Source organism: Elaeis guineensis, chromosome 4 (genome assembly GCF_000442705.2).
Source record: "Elaeis guineensis isolate ETL-2024a chromosome 4, EG11, whole genome shotgun sequence".
NCBI lineage: Eukaryota > Viridiplantae > Streptophyta > Magnoliopsida > Arecales > Arecaceae > Elaeis > Elaeis guineensis.
The window spans coordinates 21,499,177-21,525,608 of NC_025996.2; the positions used below are offsets into that span (position 1 = coordinate 21,499,177).

Consider the following 26,432-nt stretch of genomic DNA (forward strand, 5'->3'; position numbering starts at 1 on the left):
ACTGGGCAACAGTGAAATGAAGACAGAGAGCTCGATCGAGGGAGAGAGGGAGAGGAGCGAGCCTGTGATTTAGGAGTCGAGAAGTGGGGGGAGCGGATCCCTTGCACTGTTGCCTTCCCCGATTTATATAGTGGAGCACGGTATGGCGCCGTCATTAATGGCGCAGACAAGTGAGAAATTATCAACTCACTGTAGACTATCAGAGTCGCCGTGACAGTGTCATGTCGCCGTGGGGCTGTCAAATCGCTAGGGTTGACAATGTCCTCGGCGGGACAATGCCCCTAGATGGTCATGCCGCATGCGGCTGTCAGGACTGACAAGCTCTGGCGGCTGTACGGCGATCGGAGGAGTCGACCGACCCTAGGTCGGTGGCCAGCTGAGTGGCGTCGGATGGAGATTCGGGCCCCTTTGTTGGTCGGCGAGTCGGTGGGTCGGTCGGCGGTCGGAGTCGTCGGTCGGAGTCGGTCGGTCGGTCGGCCAGTCGGTCGGTCGGTCGGTCGGCCAGTCGGTCGGTCGGTCGGTCGGTCGGTCGGAGTCGTCCGTCGGGGTCGTCCGTCGGAGTCGTCGGTCGGAGTCGGTCGGTCGGTCGGCCAGTCAGTCGATCGGTCGGTCGGTCGGTCGGCCGGAGTCGTTCGTCGGAGTCGTAGATTCGGCGATCGGCAATCGAGCCATGTTGGTCGGGGCCTTTTGCCTTCAAAGGCTGAGGCCGTCGATTTTGGCGATCGGTGATCGAGCCGTTGATTCGACGATCGGCCATGTTGGTCGGGGCCTTTTGCCTTCAGAGGTCGAGGCCGTCGGTTCGGCGATCGATGATCGAACCGTTGATTCGGCGATCGGTGATCGAGCCGTTGATTCGACGATCGGCAATCGAGCCATGTTGGTCGGGGCCTTTTGCCTTCAAAGGCTGAGGCCGTCGATTTCTGTGATCGATGATCGAGCCATTGATTCGATGATCGACGATCGACCATGTTGGTCGGGGCCTTTTGCCTTCAGAGGTCGAGGCCGTCGGTTCGGCGATCGGTGATCGAGCCGTTGATTCGGCGATCGACGATCGACCGTGTTGGTCGGGGCCTTTTGCCTTCAAAGGCCGAGGCCGTCGTAGATTCTCCGCTCCTTCAATCTCTATCAGGATCTGCGCACGAAGAGCGGGGAGAGGGGTGTAGGAGTCATACCTGCGATGCGTCGGTCTCGGACTCCATTGTCGGGGCAAGACCCATCTATCGGTGGAGGGCCTGCTGGGTTCAGCATGGGCCCGACCTTTCTTCCATTTTTCTTTTCGGCCCGTGCCTTAAGTCAGACGCCGGTCGGAAGCTCCTTCGTCCGCGCGCATGTACTTGTACGCGCGCTCCAGCAGTTCGGCATATGTTCGGAGGAGGGTTTTGTCCAGGGAGTAGGTGAACCGGGATGTCCTTAGCCCCCGTTTCATGGCCGAGATGGCCATGTCTCCATTGAGGTCCCGGACCTCAAGCGTGGCCGCGTTGAATCGCGTCACGAAGTGTCGTAGAGTCTCATTTTCTCTCTGCTTGAGGGAGAAAAGACTGTCCGAGGTTCGTGGCGGCTTCCGACTGGTGCTGAAATGGACCACGAAGGAATGCTCGAGCTGCTCGAAGGAGTGGATACTTTTCGATCGAAGATCGGAGTACCAGGCCCTGGCAGCTTTGCGGAGTGTGGCGGGGAAGCCGATGCAAAAGAGAGCGTCGGTTGCCCCCTGAATCGTCATCAGAGCTTTGTAGCTTTTCAGATGGTCGATTGGGTCGGTGGAGCCGTCGTAAGACTCCACGTGCGGCATCTTGAACCGACTGGGGATCGGTTCGTCGAGGATGAGTCGGGAGAGAGGTTGGGCGGTCTGGAAATCGACGTCGTTTGAAGACTTCCGCCCGTCCACCTGCAGCTACGCGAGCCGATGGTCAATTTTCTCGAACCTGCGTTCGTAGTCGTCTGTCCGTTGGTGCTGGGAGACCCCAAGAGTGGAGTCTCCGGAAGATTTCGAGAGGGTGGCCGACGACGTGCGCGGTCGCTTCTCCTTCCTTGTCCGCTCCAACAGGGAAGGAGAGAGCTGCTGGGACTGTCGGTCATCGTGCCATGGCCGTCCCTCCTCCTCTCCGGGGGATCGCTGTTGAGGGCGCTCGCACGGAGGCGACGGGGACCGGCGCGGTCGTCGGCGGCTGCTCCGGGAGGGCATCGGACGGGCCGCCGGTTGTTGCTGGAGGCTTTTGACTGCGTCCGTCAGTACGGTCATCTGCCGTACGATGGCCGCGATCTGCGCCTCCGTGGTCACTGCGGGGCGTGGAGAGCTGGGCTCCACCGCGGATGGTGGCGGGGAGGCCTCTTTCCGACGGGAAGAGCGCCTCGCCGACCCGGTGACCCTCGATCATTGGGCTCTTGTCTTTGTCATGCTGTCTCCTTCTTGGCGCGCCAATCTGTTGTGGCCAATCGCCTCGTCGTCCGATCGCCGGGAAGCGTGCACCTGCAAAAATGAGAAGTCCACTCTGACCGGAGGCAGCTCCGATGGGGACCCTCCGACGGTCAAGTCAGAGAGGTGACTGGGCAACAGTGAAATGTAGACAGAGAGCTCGATCGAGAGAGAGAGAGGGAGAGAGGAGCGAGCCTGTGTTTTTGGGAGTCGAGAGGTGGGAGAGACGGAGCAGATCGATCCCCCTGCACTGTTGCCTTCCCCGGCTTATATAGTGGAGCACGGTATGACGCCGTCATTAATGGCGCGGACAAGTGAGGAACTGTCAACTCACTGTGGACTGTCAGAGTCACCGTGAAAGTGTCACGTCGCCGTGCGGCTGTCAAATCACCAGGGTTGACAATGCCCTCGGTGGGACGATGCCCCTAGGTAGCCGTGCCGTATGTCGCTGTCAGAGCTGACAAGGTCTGGCGGCTGTACGGCGGTTGGAGGAGCCGACCGACCCAAAGTCGGTGGCCAGCTGAGTGGTGTCGGGCCCCTCCGTTGGTCGGCGAGTCTTTCGTGAGTCGGCCATCGGACCTCTAGGTTTAGTCGGTCGGAAAAGGTACACCCGACACACCCTCAGTCGGTCGTGAGCCGATAATTAGCCGGTGATGGCATCCACCAGTCGGTCGGTCCGGCCGTCGGTTGGTCGGGGCAGAAGTCGGTCGGGCCGCCTGTCGGTCGGGCCGCCAGTCGGTCGGGCCGCCAGTCGGTCGGACCGCCAGTCGGTCGGGCCGCCAGTCGATCGGTCGGTGGGTATCCCCCAACAAGGTCCATATTTGGAGGCATGCTTAATGCATTGAACTTAGCCTGAGGGCAGCTATCAGTAGGGGTGAAAGGAATACACCCTTCTAAATAGACCCCATATGTATGACAAATTAAAGAAGGAAGAACAAAAGCATCACTAACAGAGATGAGCCCCATGACATCATTGTTCAATGAATAGCCTGGGGTCTATCATTTTGTTTGCTATTTTTTGTTTAGGATCTATTGGCCAACAGCTTTATCATTAATATTTAATTATTTTTAATTTGATTTTTGAATAAGTTATATATAGTAAGTATACAAAAAAGTGAGGTTGTGTGAAAAAGCATGTAATAAGTTATCAATGAAAAACTAACTGTCAAATAAAAAGGCCAGATATAAATCAAAAAATGGAAGTTACACCAAAAATCAAATTAAAATATGTCCCTTACTGTTCTACTCCTTCTGCCTAGCAACTAGAAAGCCTTTAAACAATCCCATCTATAAAACTCGAATATCTTGCTAAAATTATGTGAAGCACCGGTGGCCACTTGTTCAAACCATTCTGGCCATAGATGATTTAAAATCAGCCATGCTCCATCTCTCTTCTATTGAAAAAAAATCATTCAAAATGCCTAAAAATTACTATCCATTGTTCATATAATTTTAAGATAGTTTTAACAAGAAAAAAATAAAGTGCTAAAAGAAATAAAAGATTAAAAAAATCTTGTCTGAATCGAGATGTATGAAATACTGCTCTAGAAACATGATTGGTCCCCTATGTGCGGGTCTTCGACGATCTTGTCCCTAAGGTATAACGATCTAGCTCAGTTTCGATCCTCCTCCAACAAACACGATTGTTAGAAGGCTGATACAAAAGATTTCTTTCAGATGGCTAGAAGGAGTGAAAAAAGAGAGAAAAACAGTCTTTATCTCAAAAAAAATAGAAAGAGACAGCACATAAGGAGAGATTGGGAGTTTTTATTTTCATTGAAACAATCAGATCCAGAGCTTATTTATAGACTCTATCCAGATTACATATGAGGCACCATGATTTTGAAGAGATACGATGTTTCAAAAATATCATATTTCTTTAGAAACCAATATTCTCTTCCAAAGAATCATATCTCTTTGGAAAGAAGTATTTAAGTTAAAAATAGAATTTTAACATTTTTTAGATAATAAAAAATTAGGGATAAGAAAAATTAAAATTTTTTTTATTTTAAATAAAACTCCAACAATCCTCTGCAAATGATTTAAATTTTGAAATTATAAAGATGAATATTTATGCATCTTATACTATGCAATAGATGAGGTGTCCTCTAGACTTGAACCTCACTTAGTATTGATAATATCCATTCGAAGGAATCATAGTGGATTAGACCTTGAATTAGATTCTTTAACTCAATCTTCAACTTATCACGTATGGTATGGATCAAATGGATCTTTATACTGTCAGTGCCATTGAAAGGTATTGCGTTTAGTTCCTTGAGTTAGAGTTAGCCCAAACTCTTAGTCGCGACCTATATGACAATTCTCATATAGATAAAAGTCCTCCAAAAATATTTATGACCTAATACGCTATAGATTTTCTGTCTTAGACTCATTAAGAATATAACTCAACCTTTTTAATTTCAATTTATCACCGATAAAAGCACTCATCATAGGGATGGAAGAAGATACACCCTGAGAATAGGCTCTGGTACGATCATTCAATAAGCTTCGAATTTATCACATTGAATCTCATTCATGGAATCACCAACCATAGAGATTGGGTATCCACTCTCAATGACCACATTGTGGGCTTAAGCCCCATCCTCCTTGGTGATTCTAAGACTTCATTCCTAGACGAACCTTTGGTTGATGATCTGCCAAGTTTTTTTTAGACTTGATAAATTTTAAAAAAATAATATTACTCTTTCTGATTTATCTTATAAATTTATGATGAATCCAAATATACTGGTTCACCTTTTTATTAGTACTCTTTTGATTTATCGGTTCAATTACGGTATTATTATCATAATAGATTGATATATTTGAAACTGACTTAGATACTAAAAATAATGCAATAAATAACTATAATTAGAGCATAATTAAATATTATACTAAGAATATGATAAATAGAATAATTATATGATTTTGCACTTTTTTAAGACTGCAACAATATGAAATTTGAAAGAGTAACTAATAATTTGCATAGTTTTCGAAGCAATAAAAATTTTTGTACTATTTTTGAACTTATAAACAATTTTTGCACAGATTCTAAAGATACAAAAAATTTCACATAGATTTTAAAATTACAGAGAAATCTATATACAGAACTTAAAGAGTGCAAAAATTAATTAAAATAGAAATTAAGGTTGTAGAAAATTTTTTATGAATTTTATAGTAGCAAAATTTCTACACCTTATTTTTAAATCAATGAAAAAAATTCTAGATAGAATTTTAAATCTGCACAAATCTATAAAAAATTTCTACACCATTTTTAAAGTTGCAAAAAAAATCTATAAAGAATTTAGAACTACAAAAAAAATTTATATCATTTTTAAAAATTATAGAAAAATAATCTACACTATTTTCAAAGCAAATAAGTTTGTTAATAAATCTAAAATCTTAAAAAAATAATCTCTAAATAATAAATACTCAAATTTTTGATATTATACAATCAATTTAAAGTTAATTTTAAGCAACGAATAATATTTTTTAGTTTTATCAAGATCGCATTCTTAGATTGTTGAAATAAAAATCATTCAAAATGCCTAAAAATTACTATTCATCATCCATATGATTTTAAGATAGTTCTAACGAGAAAAAAATAAAGTACTAAAAGAAATAAAAGATTGAAAAAATCTTGCCTGAATCGAGGCGTATGAAACACTATCCTAAAAGCACGATCTGCCCCCTACGTGCGAATCTTCGACGATCCTGTCTCTAAAGTATAATGATCCAACTTAGTCTGATCCTCATCTAACAGGTATGATTGTGGGAGGCTACCAAAAGATTTCCTTCGGATGCCCAGAAGGAGTGAAAAAAGGGAGAAAGGTAGTCTCTATCTTAAAAAAAAATAGAAAGATAGAGAACACAAGAAAAGATTGAGAATTTTTATTTCTATTGAAATAGTCGGATGCAAAGCCTATTTATAGACTTTATCTGAATTACTGAGGAGACGTCATAGTTTCAAAGAGATACGATGTTTCAAAAATATCATATTTTTTTAAAAATCAATATTTTTTTTGAAAAGCTATATCTCTTCGAAAAGAAGCATTTAAGTTAAAAATAGTGTTTTAATTGAGAAAAATTTTAAATCTTTTTATTTTAAATAAAACTCCAACATCTTCTTTGATGCGTAGTCAAAAAATGTCTATTTTTTTTCCACAACCTCAATAGTCATAAAGATCAGTGCATTTTGAGTTGGTGGAGTGGGGATGCAACGATGGTAAAGGAGGTCCAAGAGATAATTGAGACTAGGAGTGGAATGTTCAAAGTTTCTAATGAGAAGGAGAGGGACCTAGGGAGGTGGATGGGAACAGGAATCGTATTTGACGCAAAGGGATGGGATAGGGGAGCATTTTGGAGACTTATTCTATGCCTCTGTATTGCACGCACCCAATGCAATTGGACTGCATCAAATCCCATAGCGGATAACACACCATGCTACCCTTTGTATTTCACCAATTTTTGATTGCACGCTATCCACTATGCATATTATCACGGACTCATCTCTTCGACGAGCAAACCCGTACGGCGCCCCGATGTCACCTGTATAAAGGAGCCAGCCAAAATGCACCCAGCAAGATGCACAGAAAAATACGAAAAAAAAGATATGGCAACACGCTCAGATATGGCACTGTAAGAACAGTATTTTCATTAATGAAATCAAAAGAATACAAGCCTATATAACCGCTACTCAGACTATAATTAGGGGCTCAGGAGGTAGGGGAGGCAACAATGGACATCGCAAGAATCCGTAAGGAAATCGATCTGCTGGATTATTCTCGTCCACCCTCCCAACACTATACAAGCAGGGCATCCACCCAAATCCCACCCCGGGGGTTCCAAATGATCGAGCAGCATTGCATTTTCATGGCTCGCCTTTGAAAGCCCCGACATGATGAAAACACCCCAAAACCCACCCAAAATATGGAAAAATGGTGTGGCGGTGGTTGTTCATGCAATCTAGTGACAAGGTATGTACAAGACTATGTCAGAGGCCATTGTCAAGCAAAAATGCAAAGAAAAAGACCCTGACAGACTCCCCCACTTGATCAGATCGACGTCCTCATCGATGTGCTCCTTCTGTATGCTTCGACCCGATCCTCCTCGTGCCGTAGCGAATCCTCCGATTTTCAGCTGGCTTCTGACTCAGAAAGTCCTCTCCACTTCACCAAGTATTGGATCTTTGCTGCACCGCTGGGTAAAACTTGAACTCTATCCGTCAGAATGATGTCGATCCATCTCTCCAAGGAGGTAGAAGTAGGGATTGAACGACTTGACATGTTCTTCGTGGGATCCACCTGATCGGTATGGTACGGCTTGAGGTAACTTCCATGGAATACAGGATGCACCTTGAACCATATGGAAAGTTGCAGTTGGTAGGATACATTTCCTACCCTTCCAATGATAGAAAATGGACCTTCATACTTGCAAACCAGTCCTTTATGCACTTTACGATAGAACTGGAGTTGAGCTGGTTGGAGCTTGACCAGCACCATGTCACCTTGCTTGAAGTCCAAAGGTCTCCTTCCCTTATCAGCCCACTTCTTCATCTTCTTAGCAGCCTTCTCAAGATATGCCCTTGCAATCTCCGTATTGCGATGCCACTCCTTGGCCAAATGATATGCAGACGGGCTGTTTCCTGTATACCCCACAACCACTATATGCAGAGTGGAGGGTTGCTGACCAGTGATGATTTTGAAAGGGCTCTTGCCCGATGCAGAGCTCCGCTGCAAGTTGTAAGAGAATTGGGCTATATCGAGCAACTTCACCCAATCCTTTTGGTTGGCACTCACAAAGTGCCGCAAATATTGCTCGAGGAGAGCATTTATTCTTTCAGTCTGGCCATCAGTCTGGGGGTGAAGGTTGGTGGAAAAGTATAGTTTGAAATCAAAGAGTTTGAAGAGCCCGATCCAAAATTATCCCAAGAACCTAGAATCTCTATCACTGACTATATTCTGAGGGATGCCCCAATACTTTACCACATGCTTCAAGAAAAGTCGAGCCGCCTCCTTTGCTGAGCAATGTAGGGGTGCAGGAATAAAGATGCCATATTTGGATAACCGATCTACTACCACAAGGATCGATCCAAAATCTCCTACTCTTGGCAAACTCGAGATGAAATCCATTGAGACGCTCTCCCAAGACCGTTCAGATATAGGTAGGGGTTCAAGAAGGCCACTAGGTTTGCAACGCTCTACCTTATCTTGCTGGCAAATGAGATACGTCCGAATATATTCTACCACATCCTCCCCCATTTTTGGCCAGTAGTATGCCCGCTCGAAATGGGCAAGGGTTCGGTGCATTCCTGGGTGGCCGGCCCAAAGAGTGTCATGATATTCTTGCAAGAGCTCTCTTCTAAGGTTGCCCACCAGAGGAACATACACCCGACATCCTTTTGTGAAGATAAGTCCATCCTCGAACCAAAACCACCGCGTCTTCTCTTCTTTAATGAGTTGCTTCAGGATTATAGCTGCAGGGTCCTTCAGTAGTCCCTCTCGAATCTTTGGTAGAAGGGTTGCTTACACTTGGCTGACTTAACTTTGCTCATCCACCATCAGAGCCGCGAGCTCAGCCTTACGGCTTAAAGCATCAGCCACTTGATTCATACGCCCTGGCCTATATTCTAAGACCATGTCAAACTCTGCCAGAAAATCTTACCAACGGGCTTGTTTGGGAGATAGCTTCTTCTGTGTTTGGAAGTAGCTAAGGGCCATATTGTCTGTTCGAACAATAAAACATGATCCAAGGAGATAATGCCTCCATACTCTCAGATAGTGGACCACCGCTATCATCTCCTTCTCGTGGACAGTGTATCGCCTCTCGATGTCATTTAACTTCCGACTTTCAAAAGCCACCGGATGGCCCTCCTGAATTAGGACCCCTTCAATAGCATAATTGGAAGCATCAGTCTGGACTTCGAATGGCAGTGTATGATCTGGCAGCTGCAGCACTGGCTCATCCATCACTTCCACTTTCAAGTCCTCAAAGGCTTGCTGACACCTTGAGGACCCATCTCATGATCGATTCTTCCATAATATCTCCGTCAAAGGTGCGGCACGACAGGAATAACCTGCAATAAACCGCTTATAGTAGTTGACAAGTCCGAGGAAAAATCGTAGCTCCGTCATCTTGGTAGGGGCCTGCCACTCCTGGATGGCACGAACCTTTTCCCGGTCCATGCGTATCAGACTGCCCCCAACACGATGGCCCAAGAATAGAATTTCTTCCTGGACAAAGTAGCATTTCTCCTTCTTTACGTAGAGGGAGTTTTCCCGTAGGATCTCGAGAATAGTCCGCAAGTGTTCCACATGTTCCTCCAATGTTCGACTATACACGACAATATCATCCAAGTATACCACCACGAACTTGTCGAGATAGTCATGGAATAGTTGGTTCATCAATGTGCAAAATATGGCTGGGGAATTCGTTAATCCGAAAGGCATCACCAGGAACTCGAATGCTCCATACCTTGTCACACAAGTGGTCTTGCCTTCATCTCCTTCTACAATCCGGACTTGCCAATATCCAGATCGAAGATCCAACTTGAAAAAATATCGAGCTCCACCCAGCTGATCGAACAAGTCCGCAATTAAGAAGATTGGATACTTGTTCTTCACAGTCACCTTGTTCAGAGTCCGATAATTGACACACAATTGAAGACTCCCATCTTGCTTTTTTTGGAAGAGAACTGGGGCTCCAAAAAGAGCTTTTGAGCTGCGGATAAGCCCTCCCTTCAACAGCTCATCAAGTTGATTTCGAAGTTCTGCAAGCTCCGATGGGGCCATTCGATAGCGTGGACGAGCTGGACATTTTGCTCCAGGCTCTAATTCAATCTTGTGGTCCACCGTCGGTCTGGACGGTAAAGTCTTAGGCAACTCGGGGGGCATCACATCCTCAAACTCCTGTAGGACTCTCAAGACCCCAGGAGGAAAGGAACCCATATCCTTTAGCTCCATTTCTAGCTTCAAGGCAGCCACATATGTTAGTTCTCCCTTCTTTATTCCTCTCTTCAGTTGAAGAGAAGAGATTTGATGTATCCTTTTTTGAGTTTGCCGAGCAACAAGAACAACACAGGGAGACCCATCTCCCATCATGCATAAAGCATCTAGAAAGGGCATTGGCACCACCCTAGCAGCTTGAAGAAAATTCATACCCAAGATAACTTGAAAGTCATCTAGGGGTACGGCCATGAAATTGGCCTTCCCACTCCAAGTTCCAACTCGAATAGGCACATCCCTTGCAAGCCCAGCAATGGGCCGTGCTTTCGAGTTCACCACCTTCATTCGACTGGAGTCTCTCTCCAACTTCAACCCAAGACGGGTAGCTTAACGATCGACAACGAAGTTGTGGGTTGCCCCCATGTCCACCATCGTCCGAGTCACATGACCGTTGAGCTCCACCTGCACATACATGAGTTCACTGGTCCGCCAGTTGGATTGCTGGTGAGTCTGTTGTGGCTTGAGTTGTTGTTGGTGGTGTGGCTTTGACTGTTGCTGGTGTGACTTCTGCTGTTGCTGCTACTTGAATGGCTTGGACTGCTCCCCCACTTGACCTTTGATGGCATTCAGCAATCTAAGGACACCCATGCGAGGGCCCTTAGCCTGCTCCTCCTCATCACTGCTGTTGTCATCAGGGTTGGTTGGACTCTTCTGCACAGTAGCCTGTAATGCATTTAGAGCTTATTTTTGGGGACAGTTCTTCACCATGTGTGGTCCTCTACACAGAAAATACCCCAACTTCGGGGCTCTTACTATTTTCTGCTCTTTCATCTTGAAGTCTCTCTTCTTCTCATTGATCACAGCCTTACCCTTGGATAGCTTGTGATTCTTGAAGGTATTCGGAGTGGGCTTCCTCCTCTGATGGTCAGAGAGGAGGTAATCCGTTAGACGCTCGACTGCGGCTTGGACAGATTCCAAGTCTGCGACACTCCTCTGTAACTCCTGCTGGGCCCATGATTTCAAGCCCTCCAAAAAGTAAAACAACTTGTCTTTTTCAGACATGTCTCAAATGTCCAACATCCAAGCCGAGAACTGCTTGACATACTCTCGAACAGTCCCAGTTTGTTTGAGATGCCTTAAGTTTCGTCGGGCAATGAATTCCACATTCTTTGGCAAAAACTGTGCCTTAATCTCCCTCTTCAAATCCTCACAGCTGGCAATGGTACACCGCCCGGCTTGGATGTCTTCATACCAAGTCCGCCATCATAATTTGGCATCCCCGGTTAAGTACATTGTAGCTAAGATAATTTTGATGTTTTCAGAGTCAGACCGCACCACTCGAAAGTACTGCTCGATATCGAACAAGAAGTTCTCTAACTCTTTTGCATCACGAGCTCCACCATAACTTCGAGGCTCTGGTGCTCGCATTCGGCCTTGTCCACCATCACCAGCAGTTGGAGTTGGTATGGTACTGATTGCTCGGGTCAGGACTGCGACTCTAGCAGCCAGATCATTGAATTGTTCACGCAGGTACTGGATAGACTCCTGCGTGTTGTCGCTAAGGTTGTCCACCATCTCGATGAGCTGCTCTTGATTCAACTCCAGGCTGGTCAGACGATCTCTCAGGGAGAACAAAGGCACCAAACCCTCCTCAATCTGGGCCAAATGGGTTTCCACCGTAGAGATCCGCTCTCGATGGCTTCACGGTTTCTCAATGTCGGCTTGTCCTTCTATTGGGGCTGAGGTGACAACCATTGCCTCCTCCTCTTGCTTCATCCCACTTGTCTCACCACTGTTCTTGCATCCCATCTGTGTTGCATAGGTTTTTTCGATCGTGCCTGCTCTGATACCACTTTGTCACGGACTTCGCCTCTTGGATGAACAAATCCGTGCGGCGCCCCGATGTCACCTGCACAAAGGAGCCAGCCAAATGCACCCAGCAAGATGCACAGAAAAATATGAGAAAAAAGGTACGGCAACACGCTCAGATATGGCACTGTAAGAGCAGTATTTTTATTAATGAAATCAAAGGAATACAAGCCTATACAACCGCTACTCAGACTACAATTAGGGGCTCAGGAGGCAGGGGAGGCAACAATGGACACCGCAAGAATCCGTAAGAAAACCGACCCACTGGATTATTCTCATCCACCCTCCCAATACTATACAAGCAGGGCATCCACCCAAATCCCACCCCGGGGGTTCCAAATGATCGAGCAGCATTACATTTTCATGGCTCGCCTTTGGAAGCTCCGACATGATGAAAACACCCCAAAACCCATCCAAAACAAGGAAAAATGGTGTGGCAGCAGTTGTTCATGCCATCTAGTTACAAGGTATGTACAAGACTGTGTCAGAGGTCATTGCCAAGCTAAAATGTAAGGAAAAAGGCCTTGACAATATGCTCTGGGATTTGCCCTGGTTCATTTGCACCAAATGCATGCAATAATTTCTTCTTATTCCATAGCCCATATGGTAGGACAGTCAATGAGAAGCTCCCAACTTAAAATCTAATCCATGGAATCTTACTTTTTCTTAACTCTAGTTAGATTTCCATCTTAGAACATGTTTGGATGGTTAGACCCAAAATACTATGGGATTCGTGGTCCAACCATAAAAAATATTGGATTGTAAGTAGACCGGACTCTATATTATAAGTATCTGGGATTATTTTTGAGTAGGTTGACCTGGATCCTACAGGGAGAAAAAAATAACCTACTAAGATCATTTTTTTTTCCTATGGAATTTGGGTCAGCTTATTCAAAAAGTGATTCTGAATACTTGCAAATAAATGGTTTGACCTACTTATAATCCATCATTTTTAATGCTTGGGCCACGAATTCAATAGAATTTTGGGCCCAACTATTCAATAGGCCCTTATTAGAAAAAAATAATCGAAATAAAAATTTTTGATTTTTTGTTTACCAAAAAATTAATTCCCTCCCTACATTTCCTCCTTTCTCATGTCCAAGTAACGATATTTTGAAAATTAGATCTGAAAATTATTCCTTAGATGAGGGGAAGGAGGAAACATGAGGAGGAAAAGAAAAATTGAAATATCTAAAATTAGATCTAAAAATTAGATATAAAAATTAGTTTAATTTCAAATTTCCATCACAAATTTGAATTTCATTTCTTTCTTGGATGTGGGGAAGGAGGAAACATTGGAAGATTGAGATATCTAAAAAATAGATTTGAAAATCAAAAAAAAAAAAGAAAAAGAAGGGATGGAGATGAAGCGGGCATCGAAGCAAGTCGGAGAGAAGAAGGGAAACATGGGGAGGAAAGGGATTTTTTTCGTAAATAAAAAATTAAAAAAAAATTCAATTATTTTTTCTTAACCAGAAAGAATTTTAACTAGAGATCTAGACCTATATGGATTAGATGCTGATTTTGCAGCTTCTTGTTGGCTGTATCTAATATATAGACTCTACAATAATTAAGCCTATCCAAGAATTTTTGTTTCAGAGGCAATAAAAAATTTTTAAATTAAAAAGAAGGACAATCGGTTGCTAACCAGTCACCTCTGATTTCAATCAAACACCCTTGAAAAGCAAGGCCACAATCCATTTTAATTTTTCTAAACAACGTAAAAAAGTTAGCAAATCCTATGGCGATATTTTGTTTTCCTGGTTTGACCCTTCCGTCATGATGCTTTGAGTTATCAGAAATCATCAAAAAAGTGATTAATTTTTGGATAGAATGGCATATCTCTTCAAGCTTTTAATAGATTTTAAGATTTTTATAATGATTAATGAAAAATACTTATCGAGGTTGGAAGGTAACTGATTTGCTTGGCAAGTAATGATAAGGATGGGAATACTAATGAGCACACGGGGGTGATGTTGGCAGTACTCTACCCATGGGCCCACGGCCTGGATCCGAAATTTCTCATGCCTGACTATAGGATATTTCTCCAGTTACTTTCATGCTTTGTGGTCCAAAAGGTAAGAACATAAAAGTTATTTATTTTCTAAGCAATTGAGCCTTTTCCGCATGTTGGTACAATTTCTGTCCGAGCTTATAACATGTGAATCATGGATATAAAGACCCTTTGAAAGGTCATTCGGATCAGTCAAAAATTAGAAACCAAGGGGATCAAATATTCAGCACCTGAGGCGTGCAGTTTTGTCTCCTTCCAAGCAAATCTTAGCGTCCATTTTAAGTTATTTATTTTCGAAGCAATTGAGCCTTTTCCGCATGTTGGTACAATTTCTGTCCGAGCTTATAACATGGGAATCATGGATATGAAGACCCTTTGAAAGGTCATTCGAATCAGTCAAAAATTAGAAACCAAGGGGATCAAATATTCAGCACCTGAGGCGTGCAGTTTTGTCTCCTTCCGAGCAAATCTTAGCCTCCATTTTTTTTTTCTTGGGTAAGACTCTTAGCCTCCACTTAGGAGCCATCTCTAATACACGGTAGACTTCTAACTTAGCACGGCTACCACTCTTGAATTAAGATTGCAAATAGGAAATCTCGAACCATCATCTGGTGCAAGTAGCCTTTAACAATGTTGGGTCATAGCTTAAAGAATCACTGATGTAATTTAAAAGACTAAATAAAATTAATAAAATTTTATTAGAAAAAAATTATAATGACTTATAGAACATTACAAAAAATGATCAAACTGAAGCGTGCAAGACGCTGTGCTAAGGTGTAAAAAATTATCCTCAAATACAATCGAAATCTTCCATCTGCAAGTACGACTGTGGAGAAGGTTAATAGGAATTCTTTTAACATCCAGAAAAATAATCATAAAGCAAAAAATTTGAAGAAAAAGTTTGGAAAAAAGATTGGAAGAGACTTGAATGGGGTCTGTAAAATCAAATCTCAAGTATCCATTTTATAACCATCCAATATAACCATTTATATCATTTAGACTTTTATTGGCCCATTAAAATATTTAATAAAAAATCTAATGGTCAGAAAATCAAAATAAGATTAAATATACATGATTATTTGGATTTTTACCGATCTATTAAAGTTTGTAATTGGGAGTCCAATGATCAAAAATTAAAAATATGATAATGAAGATTTTATAGCACCATAAATATTTAAACAATAAAATTAAAAGACAAGATTAAAATACTTAAAAAAAATTTTTTTTTTTAATTTTCTCTAACAAATAAGAACTCATGTTCCACTCTGAAATAGACTTAAGCATTGCTAAAACCAAGAAAGTAGGTTAGTTATTACAAGTGATACTCCAGCATAAGAACGACGGAGGAGCCGGGAGACGTGGATACAGTTAATTTCCAGAGTTAACCAGGAGATGAGCATGGTACGCAGGAGGTCATCGAGTTATATCCACCTTGCAGGGGTCTAATCCTTTTGCAGAGCTAAGAGCATATTGAGGATAGACAACGACGAAAGTATTTCGATAATGGCTATCAAATTGGTCTAATAGACAACTACAATCATTTATTCAACATTATCATTCCTCTGCTACGTCCGGTTTCTAATGGCAGAAAAATATCTCTACCAATATCATATTATATATATCATGATACATTTCTTTTCCTCTTTTGCTCAGCTCATTTGACTCATCGATCTAAGGCTCAAATGACCAAACAAGTCAAGTGGTATTTTAGATACTTATTATATTAGTTCACATCGCATGGATCATTAGCATTTTGCAAACTATAACTTACCGTCCATTGTACAATAGTGTAGTTCTATGCACAAAATAATATGAACAAAAATCATATGGGGCGGGCATTATAAAAATCACATGAGATGGGCTTCATAATGTGCCACGTGTCTCTTAATATTAATTTTAAAGTATGGATCTAAAAATTAAAGATTTTTCTATAGAGTTATTAGTCCATGATTAAAGCATTCTCTTTCTTCCTCATTTTAGTACATAGCGATACATACTATATGACCATATAATACACACTAAATATATAACTAATGATACATACTGTAACTTTTTTATACACACCCAGCAACGATCTAATATAGACCTACAACTAAACTGATATATGGTTTATCAAATTTAGTATTTATCAGTACACAGTATATGACAGTTGATATACATCTAGCAAAATATTTATCCAATATCTCAAACACACCTCTAGATAAAGCGATACATAGTTTTCAAAATATAATATTTATCAGTACACAGTATATGAATAAATGATACACACTAAATAGCTTATTGATAGATACTGTAAGTTTTTTTGATACACATCCAGTAATGACCCAATATACACCTCGAGGTCCTTTCTCTTCTTCAATTTTTTTTTTTAAGATCTTTGCATCTAAAAGTTTATGAAAATTATATATTATTTTACCTAAAAATGTGTATTGAGATGTCGGATAAATATGTTGCTTGGTGTGTATCAACTGACTATATACTATATATTAGTGAATACTAAGTTCAATAAACTATATATCAATTTATCTATAAATGTGTATTACATCATTACTGGGTATGTATTAAAAAAAAATTTTAGTATATATCAATAAGTCGTATAGTGCATGTCACTTACTGATGTGCTGTGTATTGATGAATACTATATTTTAAAAATTGTGTATCGCTTTATCTAAAGGTGTGAATTGGAACGTTGGATGAATATTTTGCTTGGTATGTCTTAATTAGTTGTATACTCTGTACTAATAAAATTAAATTCGATAAATTATGTATCAATTTAGCTGTATGTATGTATTAGATCGTTATTGGATGTGTATCAAAAAAACTGACAGTATGTATCATCTGTTTATATATTTAGTGTGTATCATATGGTTATATAGTATGTATTGCTATGTGTTGAAAATGATAAAGAAAAAGAATGCTTTAATCATTAGACTAATAACTCCGTTAGCAGAAAAGCTTTGACTTTTAGATTCATACTTTAAATTAGTATAAGGAATACGTAACACATTATGAAGCCCACCTCATATGCTCTTTTATAGTGCTACCCCATATGATGTTTGTTCAAATAATACGAGTATTTTGTTTTTCTGTTAAGGGCCTCCAATGAAAGCATCTAATCATTAGATAATTTATTTGTAGGATTCAAGAGAGGCAGTTATACCACTGGATAGAGATGTCTTACGGTATCAATTCTAGGTCTTACACATCAATGTTGGTTAGACTTCCGTACAAAGCAACGTGCATAATTTGAGATATAGATTCTTATTTAATTTTGTTGAGGCTTAATTATTGATCATGTTCCTCATTCCAATCCCTAACCACAAATGGGCAATTGAGTCTGCATGCAACACAACAATGCGATAAGAATCTTGATAAAGCTCAACATTCAATTCTAAGTCAGTTTTCATCAAAATTGAGCAATCGAATGCAAAGACGATACAACTTTGATAAAATTCTATGTCATAAGTCATCTATTTCGGAGTTAAATATTAATCAAGCACTATTCAGTCCTTAATTTCTGCTTGGAGTGGAACAAGATGAGAGGTCCCTCACACCAATCTCAAGTTCTTCAATAAAAATTATGATCTTCAAAAGCCCTGCGAATAAAACATGCCACCTCGATGCCAAATTTATAGCTCAACCATCCCTTTCCCAGGTATTATTTCTCCAACCGACATAAAGCTTTCTATCTCCTAGACTGCGTGAATTTCCCATTGTGTGATGTGATTTTTCAGTTTGCGTAATTTAGGCCATGCGTTTTTCTCACGTTAATAAATAATAATCTACAAAAAAGCCTGGCGGATGCCGTTGCCGCCCTGTAAGAGATTTTGGAGGATACGTCGCTCCCTGTCCGTCTGATCGTAATCAGAAGCTCCTTTCTGAGGTAACGTGCCCGTGAACGAACCGCTTCTAGAAGTGAGGACGAAACAAAACCCAATCCGCGGAAAAGAATCGGTAGCCAGTGCGGCAAAAGGCGAAGATCAGTTGCATCCGCCATGACACCGAACAAGTCATACGTCAAATCATCACACGAAACGTTGACAATCTATCACACATGCGAAGATTCCCATCGTAGAAAACGATGTCTGGCGTTTTGCCTCAACCAGCTGATTGGCACCCTAAAGAGGAAAACTTCTAGACGGTCTTTCTCGGGAGTCCGAAATAAAGAAAGCGCCCGCCTTTTAGATCGTACCTCCATTTCATCACATATTTACACGTGTTCGTTTCTCTTTGTCTTTCTTACCCCCGTTTTCAGTTTGGATCATCTCCAACCCAACCCAGACAACAGCAGAACATTCACGCCTATTTTGCATCGAACTGGACTTCGAGATTCGTGTTCCTAATTTCAGAGCTCGATCTAAGGTTTCTTTATAGTTGGTACGGGAGCTGATCCGCTTCCGTTCATCCGCCTCGCCCTACGTTCCGTTCTCCTCTCTCGGTCCGCTTCGATTCCGGGTTTCGCTCACAGTAACCTTATCTCTCCTGCGTCCACTTGGCGACCGACACGTGTCGTGACAAACCAGGCGTCGAACGCCTTCTGGGAACGTTCTGGAATAAACGTCTGGGGGAGCTTCTCGCGCTTTCCATCCGTTTCCTTTCTTTTCGGTTGATTGGATGGCTAAGGGATTGCCCTCTTTCTTCCCCACCATTCTCTTTCTTTCTCTTTTCTTCCAACTCCTTCCTCTTCCTCCTCTGCTTCCCCTCTCCCAACTCTTGCGTTCCAATATATCCCTACCCCGAACCTTCTAGAATCTTTGAATCCTTGAACCTACCGCACGTCTGCCTCTCGTCTCTTCAGAAACTTTCCTAATTGTCTTGTGGAAGAAAATAAATTCATCTAGAGATCTCCGTTCATTTTTCCTTTTTCTGGGGGGTTTTCGAAAAAAGAGGGGGCTTGGCTTGACTTGAGATCCGTGGAGCGATCGGCGCTAGGGGCGATGGCTCCTCCTCCGGCGGTGGAGGGGGAACAGCCGGCGGCGGCAACGGTGGCGGCGGACGGGCAGAGGTCGATGCCCACGCCGTTCCTGACGAAGACGTACCAGCTTGTCGACGATCCTGCCATCGATGATGTGATCTCGTGGAACGAGGATGGGACCACCTTCATCGTCTGGCGCCCCGCCGAATTCGCCCGCGATCTTCTTCCCAAGTACTTCAAACACAACAATTTCTCCAGCTTCGTCCGCCAGCTCAATACCTACGTGAGTTCATTCATTCAATCACCGCGCGTTGTTTGGTTGTCTGGTTTAGATTTCCCTACACAATCTCCCCCCCCCCCCCCGAATACTTTTGATGTGGATCGCTGGATTGTAGGGATTCCGCAAGATGGTGCCGGATAGATGGGAGTTCGCGAACGAGTGCTTTAGAAGAGGAGAGAAGCGGCTTTTGTGCGACATCCATCGCCGTAAGATCACTCCGGCGGCAGTCCAGGCAGCGATTCCCGTAGCGGTCCCGGCGAACCGGGGTGGATCGCCGGGGAACTCAGGCGACGAGCAGGTCCTCTCCTCAAACTCCTCCCCTGGAGGGGGGCAGCAGCCGCCCGCGGCGGGAGCGGGACGGGCGCCGCCGCCGGGGTGCAGCGGCGCGGCGGAGTTGATGGAAGAGAACGAGCGGCTTCGGAGGGAGAACATGCAGCTCTCGCACGAGCTTGGGCAGATGAAAAATCTCTGCAACAACATCTTCCTCCTCATGTCCAAGTACGCCTCCAGCCAGCAGCAGGGCTGTGCCACCGCCTCCGCCGCTAGTGGCGGGCCGCCGCTGGAGGTGGCTCCGCCCCTAGACCTGATGCCGTTGATGCGGTCGCCGGAAGCGGAGCGAGTGAACGCGGAGGAGGGACCCAGCACGAGGCTCTTTGGCGTCCCGATCCGACTGAAGCGATCCCTGTGTGACGACCCTGAGGAGGCGGACACGTCGGGCCCGGAGGTGAAACCTGAGCCGTTGGATCCGGGGGCCGATCCGCAGGACTCGTCGACGGACCACCGCCGGTGGCTCCTCTGCTGTCCTCCACCGAACCAGCGGGTGTGCAATGGATAGCCGGAGCACGTGATCCGAGGACTTCGTCACAAGCCCAGAGAACCTCCTAGAATTTGATTTCTTTTTTTTTTTTTCCTTTTTTTTTTTTTTCTGGTGTAGAATTATCATCCGAACTTTCTTGGAAAGAAACAAGAAAGAAGAGCACTTTCCGCACTTAATCAAGAACGCGGTAAATTCTGCTGTTGCTGACGCGCTGATGGAACGGAAAAGGCCATTTCTTTGGCATCTGATCAAAAAGATTCTTCTCTCTCTTTGTGATGACTCGACAAAGGTAAGTTTACTCGCAGGAGACTCCAGAAAAAGTTTAATATTGTGGAGATTCTTCTAGCGATCCTATCGTATCTTCTTTTTCTGGGACAAATTGTAGCTTGTTGTGCTTGATTAGGGTAGGCAATCATCTGATCAAGAGAGGTTAAGGGAATGCCGGTGCTGTGATTGTGGAAATTGGAGGAGCATGGGCCCATCCACCGTGCAACCAAGAAAGCATTAAAAAAATATAGGATTGGAGCTTCATGGGACATTCCAGGACGTGGGATGTCCGGCTTCTCTTGGTACTCGCTTTATTGGCTTGCATGTCTTTATTAGGCGTGATATTGAAAAAATGAATTGAAAGAAAAGGAACTTCTTCTGGAAGTGTTGACTCTTCCGGCTTTCGAGCTGTTGGAGTGGTGTGGGGGTCAAAAAAAAAAAAAAGAAAAAGAAAAAGTGGGTTTTTGACTGCGTGGGCTTTTTTTTTCCGACGGCGTAGCTTTACCCGGTGGAGTGGTGACCTGTGTGTGGATGCGTGACCTCCTTTTTTTTTGGTTTTTCGTATTCTTTCTGAGATATGTTGGTCATTGGTTGGTGAGGTTTACGCGTTAATCCGATAGCGTCCTCTCCGATTATTCTTGTTGAACCAATAAGATTACCTTCCGTGTACCCGTGGAATTTTCTTGCGCTTTTGGATCAGGCCATGGATCGGAAAACATGGTCCCCTAGAGAGTATGACTCGTGTGGCATGTGAAATGAGGTAGCCTAACTTTATCATGTCATTTGTTTTACTAGATTGAATTTTCTTTTGAAATTTGTGCATGTATTGTTATGCTTTTGATTTAGTGAGGTCAGATAGGAAAGAATGAGCTGTTGGTTCATCAAGAATTTCTATGTACGACCGTGCTTGAATGTTAAAGTTCGAGATATTCATTGTACGAGGTTTATAAGATTTTATGTGAATATATATCTAGCGTATGTTAGAAGTAAAATAACATAATATTGTTTATCTCTGACTGATTGGAACCTTTGGTGAAGAGGTAACAAAGCAGAAGATGAAATCTAAGGTGGGGCATTAGCTGCCATAAGATTAGTAAAATGTCTTCTAGGTGGTCCTGATGAAGCCATGATGTATGTGTCCTTATCAGGAGAATAACAATAACTCACAACCTCCACAGAGAACCCTCAAAACTTTCTAATTTTATAGACATAAATGCTTCCTGTATTTGGGATTAGTCATGAGGGTTATCCGTCATAACTCATAGGCATGGTTAGTTTATTGTTCATGGTGAAACATGTGTCATCTACATGAAATATGGTCCAATCAAATATCCTGATAACGGTTTGATGGCATCCTAGACGACTCGGTCCTCCATAATTTATTCAAAATTAAGATAGTGCTGTCTTGTGCTTGACAAATCGTGCCGTTCTAGAATGGTGATATTGTTGACCCCGTTCATAGTGTTGATGCCTCTACGTATTGGATGTGACTACTTGTATTCTTTCATTTTCAAATAAAGTGATTCAGATTCACACATATGGAAATTGATTGAGAGCACAACGAATGCTTAAGATATCTTTCTTTATTAAGGTTTGACTTCATAAATACTATAAAGTTACAATTTTTTATCAAAATAACACTCAAATTTTTTAGGGTTCATTTGGTTGACTGGTAATTTGGCATGGGAAAATAAATTTGGTACCCAATTATTATTTTTGGTATGAACAAAAGGATGAAAGAGATGCTAAAATAAATAGTGGATCCTATGTTTACTTTATCAAAAGAGAAAGTAAAATGTATACTATCTAAAAAATGATATTTTTTTCATGTCAAATTATCGATGGAGGTAATTTGATATTGTCATTGACAAAAATGCCCCACTAAAATTATATTAATATCATATTAATCATCTCATATAATTCATATATTGATTATATCAATACATATTGTATTAATATTATATTAATATCTTAATAATATACAAATTTTAGTCAATATATAATATTATAGTTAATATGTTTATTATAATTAATATAATAACTTAATCTATTATAGTTAATATAGTAAAATATTGATAATATTATTTATAAATAACAATATAATCAATATATTTAATGTATTTATTGATAAATATTAATTATTGGTAAAGAACCAATAATTTTTTTAAAATTTATTATAAAAAATATAATATTATTATATATAATTAATTTTAAAAAATATTAATTTGTATAAATATATTTCGATATATAAAATAGTTTACATTAACGCTCTTTGTGTAAGAGAGCCATAAATGGCCAACAACTTGGACTAAACCAAAAAGGTTATTAATTAAATTGTTTATTCAAGGGTATAAATATGGTAATATTTTGATATGAGATTAGCTCCAACAAAATAGTGTAATGGGCTATTTTCTAAAGTAATATTTCCACCAATTATACATGGCAAAATTTATCTTTTCCGGCAGTCATTTTTTCAAATAATGATTCTGAAAGAATATTATGTACCTTAACCAAACAAGCGCCGAGTGGCTAATCACTTTGTCAAACCTAATACTTTTATCAAATAATTGTCCATTTTGGTATGCATGACCATCCAATTTGCCAAAAAGCCATCAAGTCAAAAAAAAAAAATCTAGAAAAGGAAGATATATAATAAATTCAATAGTATAATTTACTAAAATGCAAGAAGTTAGATATCAGGAGCTACAAAATTGGTTTATTTGTTTCAAATCACATGTAACATTTTGTAATAGTCAAAATTAAGAACATGTTTTATTTTAAAACTATAATCAGAGAAATTCCAACCAAAATTGGGGTGATGACAAATCCTAGGATTTAACAACTATGCACCTTTGAGGTATATAAGAATATATTAATATTTAAGATTTTAAAGAATTTAAGAATTTATATGAGGTTTATAGAATTAGACTAGTAAGTTTAAATATCCTACGTGATTTATGAGATTGTATATGATTAAAATCCGACTATTTAGAGAAATAAGTATGTTAATAGCTTGCAAGACAAATTGATAGATAGTTGCATATACAGCTACCTAAAATAAGTTTAGGAGCAAAATAGAATCATCAAATGCATTTTAATTAGATGGATAGAAGATATGCACTGATATTATAGCACGATTTTAATAATATAATACATGCCTATGTTACTATACTTTTTTGAGAAAAATGGAGGAAGTAAGTTGCTTCCATCAGTAATATATTTATTATAATACATAATATGGTGATATAAATATATATCGATGTGGATACCACAGTTTATGGGATAACATAGGACTCAAAAACAGAGCATCCCGACGATCCGAAGCTCAAAGGCCGAAACCTCATAGAACCTTGACCACTCAAAGGCCGACTCAAAAACATAGATTTACAGGAACAATAACAAAACCTAGTAGAACCTTCAGGAGATGTTCCATATCTCTTTTCAGAGCCTATTGACAATTTGTACACAAACTCACTATTGTTTTTCTGACCGCACTCTGCCAACCCTTTTGAGAGGAATAATCTGAAGGATCGAACACATTCCCAGTGCTTACTACTCTAGTCTATACTCCAAATTTATTGTTGGGCCACTCATGCTTACCAAATGGCAAACTGCTTCGCCTGAGCCAAGCGTGCAATAGCAAATATGACAGAACCTTCGAACTCGACAATAGCATAGTTTTCTTGTAGACCTTTGAACTCTTCCAACTGGACTACTCAGCTCAATGTCAATACCTTTTACTCCAACAAGCTTTAGAGACTTATCTTTTTGTGCTGGAACATAGCTTACGCATTTCATATCCACCATGAAATCTATTGTACCCGCATATGTTCAGCCCCTGAGTTCCACTTTGCTTATTGCCGTACATGGTCTATTGATACAGCAGAAGGCTTCTAACCTGAGAGAGTTGTGTTATCGCTACAGGAGGTATGACAGCTTGAGATCGGAAACTCTGAAATTTTGCTCTTTCCAGAGACACCATGCAGATGTTGTGAACAGACATTTCAAGACTGAAAAGTTAGTTTGAATCAGAGGAGGAAGGCGCCATGGATCCTGGATCTGATCCATTGATACAGCATAGAGCTTCTACTCGGATATCCTATGGAGGAGCACCTGAGAGAGCCGAGAGAGCAGGATCAAGATATTTGGATGAGGAGCAATTGAAAGCCAGTCTATATAGGTAAAAATTGCTTTTGTTGCCGCTAGGAGATATAATAGCATGAAATCAAAAAATTCTAGAATTTCGTTCTTTTCAGAGACACCATATGGAGGTTATGAATAGACATGCCCTAAGGATCTTAGAGTAAAAAACTTTCATCTTCCAAAAACCCTTCATCATCAACCTCCACCACTGGCTTCTTCCCACCTCCAATCCTCCCTAAGTCAACCTCCACTACACCTTCAGTGCCTGTTAACTCATCCTCCACTACTGAGACCCGTGCCCCCCCTCTGACTGGAACAAATGTGATTCCATTAGGGCCTCGAGCCAGACCTTTGAATGATGCTGGCATCCTGGCAAAAGCTCCCTCTCGTTTTCCGTTCTTCTCTTGTCAGAGCCACATCCCACCTCGGTCAGCCTTTCCACATTTGAATATTCTACCTCAGACAGCATTCCCATGCGCTCCTTGTCCTTTGAAGTTTGTCAGGATCCCCCATCCAGTGTCTGTCGAGGAATGGCATAAAGCCATTCCTTGAAACCGTTACCAATTCCCACCCCTTGCTGGTGGTCGTTGCACCATTAAATCAGTGGTTAAGGCCCCACACCAACGTCCCCTCCATTACTCTAAACGATCCTCTAATGCGAAGAGCATTAAAACGGAGCATTTAGTTCCCCATCAGCCTCTTTATAGTAAATCTGTGGTGTGGTGGAACGGCGATTCAATATCCTGTTGCCCTCCTCCTCCTTCGGCGACGGCATCGTTCGGTAGATCAGATCATCATCAATCACTTCCATCTCCTTCCCCCTACTCATTTCATCCTCTGGCCTTTAAAAAGGTCTCTGCTTTTGCTGTGGGAACTCCAACCATTTCAAATCCAAATACCGAAAGCTGATTAAGTATTTTCATTGCAAAAATTTTGCCCATTCGTACAGGCGCTGTAAGGTGCCTTCTGTCCTAAGATCAAAACCTCACACTCCTACAGCCTCCCCCAAAAGCCATTGTGAGAACCCAAACATTACCATGGAGAGGTTTGAAATCCGTCGTACTAGTCCCATTGCTAAAGCATTCCTTGCTTTTACTTCTAAAATGGCCGACATCTCTGCTTACCTCAACCCTGCGGCCTTCGTTAAGGCATTCGGTCGCAACATCAAGGTCGATGATGTTGTACTCACGCTCTTATGCAAAGCAAGAGTTTTCGGCTCCTGATCCACTAAAAAGCTTCCAAAGGGTAATACATTTTTGTTGCCCGTTCTTCCTTTGATGCCATCCAAAATTTAGCATTAATGGGGCATATTAGGGGAGATGGCTTCACTCTTCTGGTGGACCGTTGGGACCAGACCATTGATGGAGCTCCACATCAACTTCAGTTTAAAGTCTCTGCTAGCCTTTTTGACCTTTCTCTAATTTGCTGGAATGTCAATGCAGTTGCTAGCATCATTGCTAGTTTTGGGATCCCTCAAGGGCCAGTCACTCACGTATAAACATGGAAGACCTTACTAGCTTTGATCTTTAGTTTTTTTGTGAATTCCTAAGCTTATTGATATTACTGTTGGGGCCTTTAGATATCTGGTAAGGCTTGTGGTTACTTCTCCATCCCCAACAATCCTTTCCTCGATCAGTCATCTTCACTCAATAATGATTTGGGGGACTTAGGGGATTCAGAATTAAAATTTTGGTTCGGATCAGCTGATCGTAGCCAACTCCGTGACCTGCTCACCGACATGGTAGCTTCTCCGATGGCAACTCCCTGGGTACAT

At 41.9% G+C, this 26,432-nt stretch overlaps 1 protein-coding gene across 1 annotated transcript; it reads left to right on the forward strand.

Annotated features, from left to right (window-relative positions):
- Positions 1–18,930: 18,930 nt before the first annotated feature.
- LOC105043426 (heat stress transcription factor B-2b) lies at positions 18,931–20,509 on the forward strand. Its single transcript, XM_010920968.4, has 2 exons — positions 18,931–19,434; positions 19,547–20,509. The coding sequence occupies exons 1-2, from the start codon at positions 19,174–19,176 to the stop codon at positions 20,264–20,266; spliced, it is 981 nt and encodes a 326-aa protein (XP_010919270.1). The 5' UTR covers positions 18,931–19,173; the 3' UTR covers positions 20,267–20,509.
- The last annotated feature ends 5,923 nt before the right edge of the window (positions 20,510–26,432 follow it).